The 20,597-nt window shown below is 40.3% G+C and overlaps 2 protein-coding genes across 2 annotated transcripts in view; one reads left to right on the top strand and one right to left on the bottom strand.

Moving 5' to 3' along the window:
- LOC149282329 (methionine--tRNA ligase, mitochondrial-like) overlaps window positions 1–4,189 on the bottom strand; it is a 56,237-nt gene extending 52,048 nt beyond the window's left edge. Inside the window, exon 1 of the mRNA XM_089498379.1 lies at window positions 4,030–4,189. Within this exon, the coding sequence (XP_089354505.1) occupies window positions 4,030–4,189 (160 nt within the window). The remainder of the gene's footprint in view (window positions 1–4,029) is intronic.
- Window positions 4,190–18,537: 14,348 nt separating this feature from the next.
- LOC149282328 (apoptosis-inducing factor 1, mitochondrial-like) overlaps window positions 18,538–20,597 on the top strand; it is a 124,413-nt gene continuing 122,353 nt past the window's right edge. The window contains exon 1 of the mRNA XM_089498362.1: window positions 18,538–18,627. The gene's annotated coding sequence lies outside the window, so the exon portion shown is untranslated. The remainder of the gene's footprint in view (window positions 18,628–20,597) is intronic.

Genomic DNA, 20,597 nt, shown 5'->3' with positions numbered 1-20,597 from the left:
CCAAATGCCAAAGTTCCACATTGAAAAATGTGCACGCTCCAAATGTGGCCCTTTTGCCCCCAAACAGCCAGGCAAAATCATTCATGTGGGGTATCACTGCGCTCAGGAGATGTTGCTGAACACATATTGGGGTGTTTTGTGATAGTGACATATACGAGAACTTTTTAATTCATACCTGAAGTAAAATGTGTGTGACAAAACAAATGCAAAAAAATGACTACCACAAAGTTTGACAAAGACTGGTGGTAGATATGGTGCATGGAAAGAGTTAAAATACTAGCATTTGAAATACCCTGGGGTGTCTAGTTTTCAAAAATATATGGCTTTATTGGGCACACTGAAATGGCCCGGCTCAAATATGTGCCAAATAGGGCATGGGCAGTGGATCCCCAAATGCCAAAGTTCAACATTGAAAATGCGCATGCCCCAAATGTGGCCCTTTTGCCCCCAAACACCCAGGCAAAATCATTCATGTGAGGTATCGCTGTACTCAGGAGATGTTGCTAAACACATATTGGGGTGTTTTATGATAATGACATATACAGAACCTGTTTATTCATACCTAAAGTAAAGTGTGAGAAAAAACAAATGCAAAAAAAATGACTACCATAAAGTTTGACAAAGGCTGATGGTAGAATTAGTGCTTGGAAAGGGTTAAAATACTAGCACTTGGAATACCCTGGGCTGTCTAGTTTTCAAAAATATATGACTTGATGGGGTAAATTGCATTGGCCGGCTTCAAAGATACCCGAAATGGCACATGGGGGGAAGAATTACCAGATTTGGAAAAAAAGGCTTTGAAATAGCAAAACGCTACCTTTTTACAACTAAACATGAGCAGCGCAGAAATGTTAAAACGGCCATTGTCACGAAGGGTACAAAAAGTAAAATCAGCCTTTGTCACGAAGGGGTTAAACTGGACTGAAGGATGCAACTGGTTCGCGACCAGGAACAGCCTGGAGTAAACACTCTGAAAACTCCTGATGTTTGGGATTGATTCTTTTAGAAGGATGGAACATGAGGCAAAGTTTTAGATATCCCATGTCTGCAGGTTTAAGATGGCTGAACTGGGCAGCTTCCCTCGAAACTCTTTCACGTTCACTAACTAGCTTGAGAAACAAAACGATACCAGTGATATTTGACTGTCAAAGTTCTAAAAAAATAATGTTTCACAGGAACGTGGCTGCAACAACTATGGCATATCAGGGGGGGTATACGGCATACCTGGGGAGGACGCAGTGACATATCTGGGGGTATAAGGCATATAGGATATATAAAGGCATATGTGGGGAGGGTGGAGTGGCATATCTGGGAGGCAGTGTGGCAATCCTGGGCTCAAATGTGCATAACTGGGGGGCAGGTTGGGAAACAAAAACAAGAAAAATAATCGGCCAACTGTTACTTACCTGCCCCCGGCTCCCACGTTGCCTCCGCAGCCGCCACGCAGGAGAGGGAGACCCCCTCCAACGCACGGCCAACGTAGCCGCCACGCAGGAGAGGGAGACCCCCTCCAACGCACGCCCACCGGAGCCGCCACGCAGGAGAGGGAGACCCCCCTCCAACGCACGGCTACAACCGCAGCAGCCGCCTCGCAGGAGAGAGACCGCCCTCCGACGCAGTACCGCTTCCACCGTCGTCCTCTGAGCTGCCGCGCAGGAGAGGCAGACCTCCTGTAACACGGCGTCCGGCTTCGGCGAACTCCCAAACTGCAGGCATATATGAGGGGAGATTATGCCACAAGCATGATGGCGGTGATTCCCGGACATTGGAAGTGAAGTCATGAGGTTTGGCGGGAGATTTGAACTTCCTCTGCGGTTCCTATTTAAACCTCCTCAGTTCTGCCTGACATTGCCTTTTGTTGGTTGTCTAAGCCTTGTGCTAGTACCCAGATAGCGGTTTGATTCTGTTTTCTCGTGTATGATCCCGGCTTGTCTGACTTCGTTGATTTCCCTGACCCTGGCTACGTTTACGTTTATCCTGTTCTCCTGAATCCTGACCTCGGCTACGTTATATGACTATCCTGCTCTCCGGAAACCTGACCTCGGCTTGTCTGAGCTGTTCTGTCCTGGAGTCCTACCTGACCACGGTGTCTCCTGACTACTTGTACGTGACACCAACTAATCGATTATGAAAATAATAGTTAGTTGCAGCCCTAATGTCTAGAAATATGTGAAAATTGTGCAGTGTAACTATATTGGTCCAATTGGGGATTTTTTTTTAACCCCATGTAGAATGTTGAAAAATGGCAGTTGCTAACTACAGGGCTGATATTTGGGGCTCTATATCTTTAAATTTCCACAGTAAAAATCACACCATATTGTAAGATATTATATATTATAAAGGAGGGTGTGTTGGAGATTTGTGCAGCATATATGTGGGTATATGTGACACTACTGCACTTTTATTATTATTATTTATCGTTTTATATAGCGCCATCAAATTCCATAGCGCTCTACAATGGGTAGACAGGACATAACAAATTGACTTACAGAGGTGAGGAGGGCCCTGCTCAAACGATTTTACAATCTAGAGGGATTTTAGGGTGTATTACACAATAGGTAAAAGTGCCGTTGTTGGGGATAGACCAGCCACACTAGTAAAAGTATTGTAGGAGAGGGACTAGGAAAGGTGAGCTAAAGGAACATGGGTTAATGTGCTATGTTGTAAGCGTCCTTAAAGAAGTGGGTCTTGAGGGATTTTTTTTTTTAAGGAATAAAGGATTTTTTCCCCCTTAGAAGTGGAGGGTAGAATATAACACTGTACATAGGTTAATAATCATTTCACAATTTTTTTTTAATCATATTATAATCATAATTTATGGAAATAAGGTTCACTCCCTTTTCACATATTTAATAATTACTAATAAGTATTGTGGTAACAACCACAGACTTCACTTATAATTTGTTATCCACCGATTTATTTCACTCTTTCTATCCTTATTTGTCTTTTATCACGTTTAAGAACATAAACACACATTTACATTTTCACTCACCTAAGGAGATCTACATATTATACACTGTAACAAGACTTGTTTTTGTTTTCTCTCTCTTTTTATGGAGGCCCATGTGGTATACTTATATAAATATGGTATAGATTCGAAAATCCTAAACTATGGAGAGAGGAGAGGGAGTAAATTGATCGAGAAGTTCTGAAGGTTAATAGAGGTGAGGTCTCTGGTTACACGTTTAATGTATTAGTCCTATGAGGGATTTTTGTAACGTATGCAGAAATCTTAGAAAATGTCATTTGCTGGCAATGGGCGGATATTTACCTTTAAAAGGTGTTAAATAAAATTATATACATTTTGTATGGATATATATATAGATATATATATATATATATATATAGTGTGTGTGTGAGAACTTTGCCTAATCCATTATATCATATCTTAATTATCACGTTTGCAGTTATACACCTAATGCTAATCTGAAAACAAAAAGCGTCTGATGGCTTAACCACTGATTTTATTAGTATTATCCTTTATTTATATAGCACCAACAGTTTACGCAGCGCTTAATACAATACATAAATTTAAGGGATATGACAACACAAAAATTGACAGACTAAGACAAACCGATACACTTGGTGGAGAGAAACCCTGCTCGCAAGCTTACAATCTAGAGGGAAATGGGGTGACAAACAAGGCACAGAGAAAGGGTGAGAGGTAGTGTGTTGGTTGTATCACAAACATAAGGCACAGAGAAAGGGCAAGAGGTAGTGTGTTGGTTGTATCGATGACAAGGAAGTTCTAGCAGCTAAGATGGTATGCTTCTCTGAAGAAGTGATTTGAAACTGTCTGATAGTTTGACTTCAGCGTCACGAGGGGATCATTGATATAACACCTAAAAAAACTTTTTAAACAACAACACTGTTACACTAAACTACTATTATGTGGCAGTATACTATATACATAGGCACATCCACGCGAGTACTCAACTTGAAAGAGAAGGAAATTCCGGTGGAACAAGATATACAGAAAATACGAAAACGGACTTCTCAAGAGACCGCCAAGAGCAGAATTTTGCTTACCTGTGCTCAACCGGGCGTCCTCTCCGCAAAGAGTTGCATACCGATATTGCACATCACCTTGAACAGCCGAATACACGTGTCCTAAATGTGGACCGGCATTAACGTAAAATATCGGCGTAGTAAATAGATGAGATCGTGACTGCGAGGCCTCTCCAAACATCGAGCTAGGCACCACAGACGTGGATCTTAAACGAAAGATCCTTTGAAAATAATTCAGAGTTCTTTGTAACCCCATTACGCAGATAAGCATTTGTTTTTTCAAGAACCGAAATAAGATTTTGCCTTCATACACGCCACCGGAAGCTGTCGCATGAAAAGCAAAAAACATACAAATGACATACTTCCGCTATTTCTTGGGGTCAACTTTTATGAGCCGCATGTTTTTTTTTGTTTCGACCGGACTATTAAGAAAAAACATTTCTTTCCCTGAATCAGAACATATTTCCATACATGTTTTCACCCATGGAAACCACTATGTATTACCCTTAGCAAACGTGGCCGCTTTTGCGCAAGTCAGAATCATTCAAAAACGTGATCGCGGAGGAGGGGTGCGTGATCTGTAAACAATCATGGCGCTGTGCAGAGTGTCTGTTCAGGGGCTGCTTGCGGTCAGATGGGGTTGTGCGATCAGACACAAACTGCAGGGCAGAAGTGGTGAGAGGCACACACTCTTTTAGTTGTTTTTTTGTGTAGCCCGTTGTGGTCCTTTTTAGCTTGCAATAATTGACCTCATGTTTTTTAGGATGTGTATTCAAATCGTGGCTTCCAAACGCACATCACCGATTAAATTCTGGGATTGCCACTGATGGCTCTCGACAAGGAAGCAATAGAACATTTTATGCACTCTTTGTGGGAATGAGTACATTTGGAGCTGGACTTTATGTAAGTGTTGGATTATTATAATTGTTTCATTAAAAACTCCTTGCGGCATGCTTATTTTCCAGAATCTAGGAGATTTTACCACACGTTATCACAGGCAATAATGTCAAATAGGTAGATCAATTTTTCTTATTCTATAAAATTAAGATACGACAGAAGAATCCGGAAGCATTGGCTATCGTTAATTAAAGATAGCCAATGCTCCCTGATCCTTCTTTTGTTGTATAATAAATGTTGTAGGCTAAAACAAGAGTAGAAAATAAATACAATTTAGTTATTGATAATATCCAGTGATATAACTGCAAGTATAAAAACTTGCATAAAACATAACATATCCTTTTAATATCTATCGGTCTGAAGGTCGCTAGAACGTCCTCCATCTTTCCTTCTCTGTATCTAATTGCTGATAAGCACATATTTATTCTTCATCTCTTTATTTTATAAAATGTCATAATTTGTTATTCTACTTTAGATATTTTTATCCAATTATTTATTTTTCGCAACGCCCATTTGTTGTTTACAAGCAAACTAGTGCTGCAACTAACGATTATTTTCATAATCGATTAGTTGGCCGATTATTTTTTCGATTAATCGGATAAAAAAAATGAATGTAAATTTTTCATTTATTTAAAATAATGTAATAAACAAATTATATTAAATACAAACAGCATAATAAAAAAACTTTGATAAAATGCATTTCTTGCCTTTATTTCGCAACCAGCCCCCCCAATTTATGCACGTTTGAGCCCAGGCTTGCCACTCTGCCTCCCACATATGCCACTCTGCCTCCCACATATGCCACTCTGCCTCCCACATATACCACTCCACGCTGCCCCCCACATATGCCACTCCACGCTGCCCCCCACATATGCCACTCCACTCTGCCCCCCACATATGCCACTCCACTCTGCCTCCCACATATGCCGCTCCACGCTGCCTCCCACATATGCAGCTCCACGCTGCCTCCCGCATATGCCACTCCACGCTGCCTCCCACATATGCCACTCCACACTGCCTCCCACATATACCGCTCCACGCTGCCTCCCACATATACCGCTCCACACTGCCTCCCACATATGCCACTCCACGCTGCCTCCCACATATGCCACTCCACGCTGCCTCCCACATATGCCACTCCACACTGCCTCCCACATATACCACTCCACACTGCCTCCCACATATACCGCTCCACGCTGCCTCCCACATATGCCACTCCACGCTGCCTCCCACATATGCCACTCTGCCTCCCACATATGCCACTCCACACTGCCTCCCACATATGCCACTCCACACTGCCTCCCACATATACCGCTCCACTCTGCCTCCCACATATGCCACTCCACTCTACCCCCACATATGCCACTGTGCCTGATACACCTTATACCCCGATACACCACTCCATCCTCCCCAGACATGCCACACTGCCTCCCAGACATGCCACACTGCCCTCCCCAGATAAGCCACTCCACTCTACCCCCAGATAAGCCACTCCACTCTACCCCCAGATATGCCACTGTGGCCCCAGATCTGCCTTATACACCCTGATACACCACTCTGTCCTCCCCAGACATGCCACACTGCCCTCCCCACATATGCCTTATATACCCTATATGCCTTATACCCCCAGATATGTCACTCCGTCCTCCCCAGATATGCCTTATACCACCCAGATATCTCATAGTCCCCTCATAGAGTCACAGACCATACTTTTATAAATAAGTACTGGGTTAATCTTCACTGCCCCCAGGATTTAGATTCCCCTTAGTTTGCCCCCCTTTATCTCTAACTGCACCTTAAGTTAACTTTAATAAATTAATAAAATTAACCCTCAGTCCTCATCATTAAATTAACCCTAAACACCCCATTAACCATAACTGCCCCTAAATTAACCCTAAAGACCCCATCAACCACAGCATCCCCTAAATTAACCCTAAAGACCCCATGAACCACAACAGCCCCTAAATTAACCCTAAACATACCATTAACCAAAACTGCCTCAAATTAACCCCAAACACCCCATTAACCACAGCTGTTCCTAAATTAACCCTAAACACACCATTAACCATAGCTGCCCCTAAATTAACCCTAAACACCCTATTACCCATAGCTGCCCCTAAATTAACCCTAAACACCCTATTAACCATAACTGTCCCTAAATGAACCCTAAACACCCCATTAACCATAACAGCCCCTAAATTAACTCCCACCTCCGCTAACTTACAGCAGCCCAAATATTAATGTTATACTTACAGTTAGATGAGTGTCACAGCCATGTGGTTCTGGCCTTCTGGGAGAAGGAAGGGGGCGGGGCCAGTTGTCACAGTGATTACAGGGAGGGGCTGGTAAGTAGGAGCTGCTGCTGTGAGTCAGACTAAACGGATTATATAATGAGGGGTATTTTTCAGAGCGTTTGCTCTGAAAAAACCCTCATTTAATAATCGATAAAAATCGATTCAACTAATCGATAATGAAATTCGTTGGCAACGATTTTCATTATCGATTATTATTGATTTTATCGATTAGTTGTTGCAGCCCTAAAGCAAACCATCATGGGACAACCTGCCAAATCGTGCTTCCTGTTGGTTCTAGACTTTGTGGTTAGCCCCTTAAGCGCTAGACTAGCCCCGGGGACTAAGCAAGACAGCAATGCAGTGGAGCCCTGTTGGCACCGTGGCTGGCCGGAGCGTAGTTACACTGTGCTAATATTGTCCTAAAAAGGACAATAAGTTATCATAGTAGCCCACCCCAAGCATCACAGAACTAATGTTGAGGTGAAAACAGTAGCTGAAATTATTGGGAGTAGCACAGATATTTATATATCGCCTCCATACAGTTCTATGACCAGCAATGCCCACCCGTCACTACCAGTCACTATTTCGGGGTGATTACGAGGGAGTAGCGTAAATCCCGCGTTATACGAGTGACTGTGTTTGGAATGTCCATGGGATTAGTCCGTACGGTAATTGAGCCATAGTTCCAGAGCTTTATTCGCTCAGCTGGTGTTGCTGCAATGCCTTCAGCAACACCAAAAATTGCATAATTCAGTTAAGGCTCTCCTCCGGTTCCACTGCTGCAGAACCGAACATGAGTGGATGTATGATCAGATCATTCCTAACCAATAGGATTTTTCAACTAAAAGTTAGAAAGTCATTTTTTTCTAAGATTTTCACCATATTTTATACTTTTTTAAGTAGTAAATAATATGATACAATCAAAACAACGTCATCTAAAGAAAGCCCTTTTCTTGCCCTGAAAAAGAGTCTTTGTCACGAAGGGGTTAAACATGTCAAAATGAATCAAGTCAAAAATACAGTGTATTATTGATTAGTTATCAATTATTAATCAATGTCTAACACATACAAAATGCAACAGGTGAAAAAGCACATTGCATAAACATTTTAGCTTGATCAGTTATCACCTTATATAAACACCATTGGGAAAATGTCCTCAAAAACAAGAGTACAGACGCTCAATGGGAGATTTTTAAGAATATCTTAAATTCTCACTGTGAAAGGTACATACCGTATGGGAATAAAAGAGTCAGGAACAAGAGAAAACCAATGTGGATAAATAAAAATGTAAAGGGGGCAATAAATGGCAAAAAAAAGGCATTTAAGCTACTAAAACAGGAAGGCAGTGAGGAAGCACTAAAAAGCTATCGGGAAAAAAATAAAATATGTAAAAATCAGATAAAAGCAGCAAAATTGGAGACAGAAAGACTCATTGCCAAAGAGAGTAAAACAAATACCAAAATGTTCTTTAACTATATAAATAGTAAAAAGGTTAACAATGAAAGCGTTGGCCCCTTAAAAAGTAATGAGGGAGAAGTTATAGACGGGGATCAGGAAAAAGCTAATCTATTAAATATAGTCTTCTCTGCTGTATTCACAGAGGAAAATGAAATGCCAGGTAATATACAGCAGGATGAGATAAATGCCCCAGTACATGTCGCCTGTCTAACGCAGGAAGAAGTGCAGTGCCGCCTAAAAAAAATCAAAATAGACAAATCACCAGGTCCAGATGGCATTCACCCCCGCGTTCTAAGGGAGTTAAGTAATGTAATAGACAGACCCCTATTTCTAATATTCAAGGACTCTATAGTGACAGGGTCTGTTCCCCAGGACTGGCGCATAGCAAATGTTGTGCCAATATTCAAAAAGGGGACAAAAAGTGACCCGGGGAATTATAGGCCTGTTAGTTTAACTTCTGTTGTGTGTAAACTGTTTGAGGGTTTCCTAAGAGATGCTATTTTGGAGTATCTCAATGAAGATAAGTGTATGACTCCATATCAGCATGGGTTTACAAGGGATCGGTCCTGTCAAACTAACCTGATCAGCTTTTATGAGGAGGTGAGCTCAAGACTGGATCGGGGTGAATCGCTGGATGTCGTATATCTTGATTTTTCCAAAGCATTTGATACGGTGCCACATAAAAGGCTCGTACATAAAATGAGAATGCTTGGGCTGGGGGAGAATGTGTGTATGTGGGTAAGTAACTGGCTCAGTGATAGGAAACAGAGGGTGGTTATTAATGGTACATACTCTGAGTGGGTGACTGTTGCTAGTGGGGTACCAGAGGGGTCAGTTTTGGGTCCTATTCTTTTTAATATATTTATTAATGACCTTGTAGAGGGATTGCATAGTAAAGTATCAATCTTTGCAGACGATACTAAGCTCTGTAACGTGGTTAACACAATAGAGGACAGCGCACGATTACAAATGGATCTGCATAGGTTGGAGGCTTGGGCTGGGATGTGGCAGATGAGGTTCAACACAGATAAATGTAAGGTTATGCACATGGGGAAGAAAAATCCAGGCTGGGAATATGTATTAAATGGGAAAACACTGGGGACGACTGACATGGAAAAGGACTTAGGAGTTTTAGTTAACAGTAAATTTACCTGTAGCGACCAGTGTCAGGCAGCTGCTGCTAAGGCAAATAAAATCATGGGGTGCATCAAAAGGGGCATAGATGCCCACGACAAGGAAATAATTCTACCCCTGTACAAGTCACTAGTCAGACCACACATGGAATACTGTGTACAGTACTGGGCACCAGTGTACAAGAAAGATATAGTGGAGCTGGAGAGGGTTCAAAGACGGGCAACCAGAGTAATAAGGGGAATGGGAGGACTACAGTACCCAGAAAGATTATCAGAATTGGGGTTATTTAGTTTGGAAAAAAGACGGCTTAGGGGGGACTTAATAACTATGTATAAATATATAAGGGGACAGTACAGAGATCACTCCCAGGACCTATTTATACCCAGGACTGTATCTATAACAAGGGGACATCCTCTACGGCTGGAGGAAAGAAGGTTTCTACACCAGCACAGACGGGGGTTCTTTACAGTAAGAGCGGTGAGATTATGGAACTCTCTGCCAGAGGAAGTGGTGATGGTAAACTCAATAAAAGAGTTCAAAAGGAGCCTGGACGTGTTTCTTGAAAGCAATAATATTACAAGTTATGGATATTAGATTAATAGGGACAGAACGTTGATCCAGGGATTTATTCTGATTGCCATATTTGGAGTCGGGAAGGAATTTTCCCCCTGGTATGGGGCAATTGGCATCTGCTTCATAAGGGTTTTTTGCCTTCCTCTGGATCAACACAGTAGGGACACAATATGTATATAGGTTGAACTTGATGGACTTTGGTCTTTTTTCAACCTTATGAACTATGTTACTATGTTACCATTTGTTAACTTAAAACCAATTAGTTTCCAATCCACTCAGCAACCAAAAATAAAACAAAAAAAATAGTAATAATCAGGGCGGTAACAAAAAGATCACTATATCTCTGTATGAGTCTGTATCAGTGTTACTAATACGCCCATTAAAAATAATTTAATGTCTAAGAGTATTAGTGAAACTTTTAATAGATGCAAATAATGTCAAACTTTAGTTACAGGTAAAAATACCTTTTACATCATTGTCATTATTATGGGTTATAAGCTTCAGTCTCACAAGCCGTCATATACAATTATGTCATATACTATTTCCCCAAAGAAGGGAATAAATTCTTCTATGTTGAAGTAGACAAAATGTACCTCTATTCATAGTTGCATAGTTTGTAAGGCTGAAAAAAGACCCAAGTCCATCAAGTTCAACCCTTCTACCTAACCTTCCTATTCTTGATCCAAAAGAAGGCAAAAAAAACCCCGAATTAAGCTGGTTCGAATTCTGCCATCAGGGGAAAAAATTCCTTCTTGACGCCAAGAGACAATTAGATTTCTCCTTGGATCAAGAAGCTCTAACATATTAATGTTATTCTTTTTATATACCTGTATTTCATGCCTTTCTAAGAAAATATCAAGGCCCCTTTTGAAGGTATCTAATGTATTGGATAACACCACCTCCCTTGGAAGTGAATTCTATACCTTTATTGTCCTCGCTGTAAAGAATCCCTTCCTTTGTCGTCTATGAAACCTGCGCTCTTCTAGACTCAGATGGTGACCTCTTGTTCTTTGAACAGGTCACCGAAGAGCTCTTTATATTGGCCCTGCATATATTTATATAATGTTATCCTATCCCCTCTGAGACGCAGTTTTTTAGTCTCTCTTCATAACTAGTATCTCCCAATCAGGATATTGAGGATAATAAAACCATTATATTTACCACCACTTGTTGCTTTGGTCCAACTGGTCCTTATAGATATCAATCCAGGTTCAGTGGAAAGAAAAATAAATTTTTAAAAGTTATATATGTTAGATACTCAAAGTAATTATGAGAGTGGAATATGGTGCCAAGATCTTGTGATGTTCAAAATTCCAATTGTCTGGGGTAAGGCTGCAACTAACGATTATTTTCATAATCGATTAGTTGACCGATTATTTTTGTCGATTAATTGGATAAAAAAATGAATAATTTAATAAACAAATTATGTTAAATACAAACAGCAGAATAAAAAAACTTTGATAAAATGATTTCTTGTCTTTATTTCCCAACCAGCCCCCCCCAATTTATGCACATTTGAGCTTGCCACGCTGCTTCCCAGACATGCCACGTTGCCTCCCAGACATGCCACTCCTCTCTACCCCCATATATGTCACTCCGCTGTACCCCCAGATATGCCACTGTGGCCCCTGATATGCCTTATACCCCCTGATACACCACTCCATCCTCCCCAGACATGCCATGCTGCCTCCCCATATATGCCACTCCACTCTACCCCCAGAAATGCCACTGTGGCCCCAGATATGCCTTATACCCCCTGATACACCACTCCGTCCTCCCCAGACATGTCACACTGCCCTCCCCACATATGCCTTATATACCGTGTAAAATATATATGTGTGTGTGTGTGTGTGTGTGTATATATATATATATATATATATATATATATATATATATATATATATATATATATATATATATATATATATATATGCCTTATACCCCCCACATATCTCATAGTGCCCTCATAGAGTCACAGACCCGTTCACAGCACACTGACACCATACTTTTATAAAAAAAGTACTGGGTTAATCTTCACTGCCCCCAGGATTTAGATTCCCCTTAGGTTGTCCCCCCTTTACCTCTAACTGCACCTTAAGTTAACCTTATTAAATTAATTAAATTAACCCTCAGTCCTCATCATTAAATTAACCCTAAACACCCCATTAACCATAACTTCCCCTAAATTAACCCCCACCTCCCCTAACTTTTAGCAGCCCAAATATTAATTTTATACTTACAGTTAGACGAGTGTCACAGCCATGTGGTTCTGGGAGAAGGAAGGGGCGGGGCCAGTTGTCACAGTGATTACAGGGAGGTACTGGTAAGTAGGAACTGCTGCTGTGAGACATTGAAAATGATTATATAATGAGGGGTATTTTTTCAGAGCCCTCATTTTATAATCCCTCATTTTATAATCGATAAAAATTGATTCAACTAATCGATAATGAAATTCGTTGGCAATGATTTTCATTTGTCGATTTTATCGATTAGTTGTTGCAGCCCTAGTCTGGGGTCCAATTGTTTGAAACATAAGTTTTTAAAGACAGGGCTTATTACCATCTTCTCCACCTATTGATTGAAAGTCTCCAATCATAATTGTGGGTTTTACTCATTATAATTAGGACTTCTTAGCATATTTGCACCATTGTATTTCCATCATTTACCTTGGGTGCCTAGTTTAAAAATATAATTTGATGAGGTAAATCGAATTGGCCAGCTTCAAAGATGTCCCAAAAATAGGACATGGGCACAGACTGACTGACTACTCAGGAGATGTACGATCACTTTGCTTAAACGTTGTTGCTGTAATAATAAACATAAAGGTGTAAGCGCACATGCCCCAATACACAACCTTAGAGTAAATCTGTATATATATATATATATACTTGCATAAAATGTGGTATAGGCCTCTCTTTTAGCCCTGTAACTAGAGACACAGAGAGATCATAGTGTAACCCATAAATGCAATAATGATTGTAATGGGGTATAGAATAGACTCACATGGAATAGAGCCGTGAACAGGCTCTATATAAACAGCTCCAGGTGCCCACTTGGGGTGTAAGCGAAAGGATGCCTTCCTTCTGAACCCACTCTAGGAAGTAAAAGGATCCACACAGTTCTTTTCCTTCTGGATTCTTTTATTATTAAAATAAGGAAAACTAGGTATAAAAACCTATATTTCCCCAAATATAAAAAGTATATTTAAAAACACAATGCGTTTCGACTTTGTCTTTTTCAAGTGTATTGTCCTTATCCTCTGGTTACATATTTATAATGTGCCTAACAATTGTTTTGGCGCCAATTTCACAGCAACACTGAGATTGGCATCAGGGACCATGTCTGGCCCCGCCCGTTTTAAAAGAGTTTAGGAGGTGATCAACGATCGCCTCCTAAACTTCAATGGTGTCGGTGAAATGCCTCGATCACAAGGCATTCCGCGACACCGAACGCTCACCTCAGGTCGTGCTGTGACCGCTCCGGACAGTCGTAAGTGGTGTCCCTCAGGGACATATTTATAAATGGTCTGCAATATGCATTGAAAGTCATGTTTATGTGTATTGCAGATGACACTAAACTATATAAAGTTATACAACATGAGCAGGATATTAATTTTCTGCAGAGGGATTTAGATAGACTAGGGGACTGGCACACAAATGGCAGAAGAAATGTAATGTAGATAAATGTAAAGTTATGCACAAACAACTTACACCCTTAATGGTAGCGAATTAAGGATAACAACAAATATAAAGGATTTGGGAATTGTTATAGACAACAAACTAGGCAACAATGTGCAATGTCAGTCAGCCGTTGCTAAGGCCAGTAAGGTATTTTTGTGTATAAAAAGGGGCATCAATTCACGGGATAAAAATATAATTTTGCCTTTTTATAAATCAATGGTAAGACCACACCTTGAATATTCTGTGCAATTTTGGGCACCTATTCTACTAGAAAAAGTGCAGAGGCGGGCTACAAAATTATTAAAAGGAATGAAACAATTTAATCATGAAGAAAGATTAACAAATGTAAATGTTTAGTTTAGAAAAACGTCTCAGAGGGGGATATGATAGCATTATACAAATATATTCGGGCCAATACAAACCATTGTCAGGAAACCTATGCATACAATGCATAGGACACGTGGTCATGCATTTAGACTGGAAGAAAGGAGATTTAGTTTAAGGCAAAGGAAAGGGTTTTTTATTTTTTTTTACAGTAAGGATGTGGAATTCTCTGCTTGCAGATGTAGTTTTATTAGTCTGTACAGACATTTAAACAGCAACTGGATGAATACTTGCAAAAACATACTATTCAGGTATATAATTTTTAAATTATGGGGTAACAGCTTTTTCATCCAAGGAGAGATCTGACTGCCATTCTGGGTTCAAGAAGGATTTTTACCCCCTAGTTTGTTGTAAAATTAGAAAGAGCTACAAACTGGATTTTTTGCCTTCTTTTGGATCAACAGCAATTAACAAATGTGGGAAAGGGTGAATTTGATGGACACATGTCTTTTTTTCAGCCTATGTAACTATTAAAAGGCTTCTAATGCAGTCTATGGAGGCTGTGCTGAGTCGGTATTGCCTCTGTATGGAAAAAGTACAGGGGAGATCAGAGATCTGTAACGTCTGATTAAGCAGCTACTGATGGCCCAGGATACGACACCACATACATAATGTAATCTATCTGTATTAAATATATAAAGTCATATTTGTATGTAAAAATATACACACAAACATACAAAAATAGTTGAGTAAGAGATGTTAACGGATATGGAGCTTTTTGGCACGTGAGATGATATGAGATGATACTCGGTATGTTTCCTTTTTATTACAGGTTTACCTAACACTCTCTGGAGACAAACAAAGATTTAAAGAAAGAATTTCATCTTTGTCAACTGGCATACATCATATAGACAGTGAGTGTGATTGTAGTTTGTAGCGGAACTGGTTTGCGCATATTAGGTTGAATTGTGGAAGAGGGAATTTCCTATACTGTCTTGACATATGCTTCTCTTTCTTTACTACAGGGAAACCGACAATTTCTGAGAACATAGGTGAGTGGAAAATGTATGAGGGTTGGGATAAATGGATTACATGCAGCTGGCATGCTATCTTTTGTTTGCCCAGCATCACAGAACCGAGATAAGTAGAGCAACAAAGTAAGGTGTAAATATGCTGATGGATGTTTATATGTAATAAGCGTGGATGCAAACAGAATAGTGCTGCCTTTCTGTTTTAGCTAGCATGAATGTTGAGTCTGTGCACAAACCCCAAAAGGATGGCAAAAGTGTTTGCTGGAAAGCTAGAGTTTCATCTCACTGGCTTTACCTTATATTATGAGGGCTAGTGCCGGTGAGCATCAGCTTCAAGAATATCTTACGACGCCCTAAAAACCAGGGAAGCACCGAAATGAAAATTCTGGACCGAATATTTAGCATTCACTTGGCTGAAACCGAAAATGACCCCCCTCCCCCCAAAAAACCCCCACACTTTTATTAAAAGTAAATAACACACCAAAATTGGACAAAAAAATTCAACAATATATATGTGTGTACATATGTGTGTGTGTGTGTGTGTGTGTATATATATATATATATATATATATATATATATATACATACATACATACACCGTATTTGCTCGATTATAAGACGACCCCCCAAAATCTAAATATTAATTTAGGAAAAAACAGCCTGAATATAAGACTACCCTATAGAAAAAAAAGTTTTACTAGTAAATATTAATTCATGTAAACAATTTTTTCATATCTAATAAAAGCTATGATTGAGAAAAATATATATATTTTTTTATTTCCTTTTATTTGCCAACCTGCCCCCCCAGTTATGCACATCTGCCCCCAGGGTTGCCACTCTGCCCCCAGAAATGCCTTATACCCCCTATTTGCCACTCTGCCCCATGATGTGCCTTTTAACCCTCTATATGCCAGAGTGGCATATAGGGGGTTAAAAGGCATATCATGGGGCAGAGTGGCATATAGGGGGTTAAAAGGCATTTCTGGAGGTATATAACTGCTAACAGCAATCACACTCCTATCAAGCCAAGGCAGCCAGTACATGCTGGAACCTGGGGATGATATCAGTGTGAGTACAGCCTCCCTATGCCATGCTACCACCACCACCCCCCTTACACATCCATGCTATCATATACACACACTCATTCACAAACATTTAAATACTCATTCATTCCATTAATCACACATACTTGCACAAAAACCCTCCCCCACCCCCTTACCTGAACTGCAGATCTCTCACTCGAAGACTTCTGCAGGGGCCTGGCTGTGCGAGCAACTTCTCTGGCCCCGCCCCCTGAGGAAGGAGGGGGGAGGCAGAGTTATGTGACACTCTACTAGCTTCCTGTTCTCTTGCTGCTAGAAGAAGAGACGCTGCTCGCGACCAAAGCACCAGTAAGCAGCCTGGCAACCTAAGATGAGGGGTATTTTTCAGGGCATTTGCTCTGGAAAAAAACCTCGTCTTATAATCGAGCAAATACGGTATATATATATATATATATACACACACACACACATAATTGGACAGAAAAATTAAATAACAATATTAATATTAACAGCAATCACACTCATATCATGCCCAGGCAATCAGTACATGCCTTTAACAATTATATATATATATATATGTGTGTGTGTGTATATATACACACTAATCATTCACAGATACTCATTCATTCCCTTAATCACACATACTAGTTCATCACCCCCTTACCTGAACTGCAGATCTCTCACTTGCAGACTTCTGCAGGGGCCCTGCTGCTTCCCTCTGTGTAGCTCACACTTCTTGTCCCGCCCCCAGGGGAAGAAGGAACGGAGCAGAGTCATGTGACGTGCATTCACTTGACTCCACTGGGTTCCTGCTTCCCCTGGTTGCATGAACCCAGTGGAGTACAAGAGACGCTGCTTGCCCGGGTAAGCAGCAGGGCCACTGCGGACGATTATTTTCGGCCCTTAATTTGGGTTTTTGCCGATATTGCCCTTTTCGGCCGATATATTACGGCCACCGATATATCGGTGCATCCCTACTAAAAACAGCTTGTTTCATCTAAAGTATGCTGGTAGGGAAGGATGCACCTAAACCCCCAGCCCCCCTCCCCCCAAGAAACACAAAACCGGAATAGTCCATAACAGGACATCACAGTTGCTGCTGTTTAAAAATTAAATGTATATAAATTCTACTCGCCCTTAGTTTGCCAAAAGGAACACTTAACAACGCTACTGGGAAAATGTTTTGAAGACTGAAGAAAATAAAGTTAGATTGTTTGTTTGGAAACAACATGCAGTACTACGTGTGGTTTTATTGAATAAAAAAAAAAATATGGGCACCGCATACCAACATTAAAACACGGTGAAGCACATTGTGTTTGTGTATATTTGTGACTTAGATGTAGATCAGATCACTTTTTACAGAAAGCCAGGTAGTTCCAGAGAGTTCATTTACTTTTTCTTGCCATAGTATGTTAAAGAGAGCTTGATCCAGAACTGGCATCTGAGGTTCCCAACTTGCACTCATAAGAGGATCTGTGATCCATTTATACGCACTGTCTTATCAATCAGTTTTCAATGCAAGTGCCCTATACTAAACCTACCTCTTTTATTTTAAATGTTTAGCTTTCATAAGTCTGTGGATTTGTATGGCGTTATCTGTGCAGGACAGTAGAGTGGAGTCAATAACCCTAACCCTGCCTGTCACGTCATTTCATTAAACAAGCTTACAAAGTTATCTGTGATCACTTTCTTCGCTTAAACAGCATTGCTGTAATGCCTCGATGTTGAGGCATTCAGCAACACCGAGATGGGCATTAAGGATCATGTCTGCCAATTCCCCCCCCCCCCCGGGGCATCAACATCCGCTATACACTGTATGGCGGCGGACACCCGTTTTAAAAGAGTTTAAGTGGCGATTGTTATCGAGGCATTTCAGCGACACCAAACACCCACCTATGACAGCTCTCCACTGCGAAAGACTTAGCCACTCACAAGATGGCGATGCATTCTTTAAAAAAAATAACCAAATTGCGAAAGTTAGCTAGAGGGTCTCTCTTGAGAACTCTGGCCCCCCTTGCAGGTTGAAGCTCTAAACATCCTCACTTCTTTTGTTGTCTCAGGTCCACTGAAAGACAATATTCGATACAAAGATGTAATCACCAATGTTCCTTACCTTCTGATTGGAGGAGGAACTGCATCCTTTGCTGCTGCCCGTTCCATTCGTGCGAGAGATCCAAGAGCCAGGGTAAGTTAATTTGATTGGTTTAAGACACAACAGATGAGGCTAGGATTTAAAGAGAACTGTTAACTTAAACAGATATTAGCATAAATTATAAAAGCTAGCTGTAAATTGTGAGTGCAATTTAGGAAGGGCTGAGAATCTGAATATCTTCTCTTTACTTATTGATTTGTAATCAGACACTCGTGTAGTACAGCAATATCCTTGATGCATAGGTATGTCAAGGTTCAAAATTGGAACATGTGCATTTCAGTTTTCCAACTTGAAGCTTTGACAGATAATTGTATTAGGTCAGTGTTTCACTTGAGGCACCTTAATTTCAATTCAACCCTGTATTTTTCAAATCTTGACAACCCAAGGTATTTTTCTAATGGACTCATGGACATGTTTCATGATGCCATATCCCTATCAATACATACTAGTTATGTTTGATAGGGCATGTTTGTCTTTTTTTGCATATTGCGTATTGTACTTTTATTAATATTTTTATTATTTACCACAATTATGACATAAGTACAAAAATACCATTTACCTTTCATGATATTTACATTTTCACACTTTACCCATAGAACTAAGAATTAATCCGCAGTTTAAAAACAAAATCCAGTAAAATACGTGGAAGATGTAATAGCTAAACTAGAAGTTGTAGGAACAGCAAAGAAAGAAAGGGAAAAAAGAAATTTGCCATTTAAAAAAAAACAAAAAAAAAAACCATCATCTGATCTGTCTCACCTACTTAAGGAATTTTTTTTACGTCAAGTACTTTGTACTTTGTCCTACATCTGCAGTTCCAGCCTCTCCCCTTCTATCTTGCCTCAGCTTCTAGGGTGTTTACCAAGACGATGTCAGACGTATTAGCCTTTTTTTTAGAAATGAATAAGTAATGGTTATCCCAAATATGGAGAACATTTGGGATCTTCATATTGGGGCTGCACAAACTAATCGATAATGAAAAACACCCCTCGTTTTATAATCAGTTTGTGACTCACAGCAGCAGTTCCTACTTACCAGTCCCTCCCTACAATCACTACCAGAGAAAAAAAGGGGTGTGGCCAATCGGCAGTGACTGCAGGGAGGGACAGGGAGGAAGAAATGGGTGGGGCCAAATGACCGATTGGCTCCGCCTATTTCCTGTAGCCTCCACATGGCTGTGACACTCATCTAACTGTGAGTATAAAATTAATATTTGGGCTGCTGAAAGGGGAGGTGGGGGTTAATTTAGGGGCAGTTATAGTTAATGGGGTCTTCAGGGTTAATTTAGGGGCAGTTATAGTTAATGGGGTGTTTAGGGTTAATTTAGGGGCAGTTATGGTTAATGGGGTCTTCTCTGCATGATTAATTTAATGCTGAGGACTGAGGGTTAATTTAATAAGGTTAACTTAAGGTGCAGTTAGAGGCAAAGGGGGCAAACTAAGGGGGATCTAAATCCTGGGGGCAGTGAATATTAACCCTGTATTTATTTATAAAAGTATTGTGTCTGTGAACGAGTCTGCAAATCTATGAGTGCACTATGGCATATCAGGGGGGTATACGGCATACCTGGGGAGAACGGAGTGACATATCAGGGGGTATAAGGCATACTGGGGTATATAAGGCATATGTCTGGGAGGGCAGTGTGGCAAGCCTGGGCTCAAATGTGCATAACTGGGGGGCAGGTTGGGAAATAAAAACAAGAAATGCATTTTTATCAAAGTTTTTTTTATTCTGCCATTTGTTTTTAACATCCTACATTGCTTTATTAAATTATTTAAAAAAATAAAAAATGTACATTTTTTTTTATCCGATTAATAGAAAAAATAATCGGCCAACTAATCGATTATGAAAATAATTGTTAGTTGCCGCCCTACTTCATATCCTGAAAACAATGTCTATTCTGCAGATCCTATGCTGGATTGTCAAATTTTTCTTAGGTGGTGTGCGCAGAAAATTTCTCTTGTGCAAAAATTTTCCCAGAGCCAAAATTTTGTGCGCACAAT

Source organism: Sceloporus occidentalis, unplaced genomic scaffold (genome assembly GCF_023333645.1).
Source record: "Sceloporus occidentalis isolate IW3139 unplaced genomic scaffold, rSceOcc1.0.p SCAF_119, whole genome shotgun sequence".
Taxonomy (NCBI): Eukaryota; Metazoa; Chordata; class Lepidosauria; order Squamata; family Phrynosomatidae; genus Sceloporus; species Sceloporus occidentalis.
This window is presented reverse-complemented; position numbering and strand designations above follow the sequence as displayed.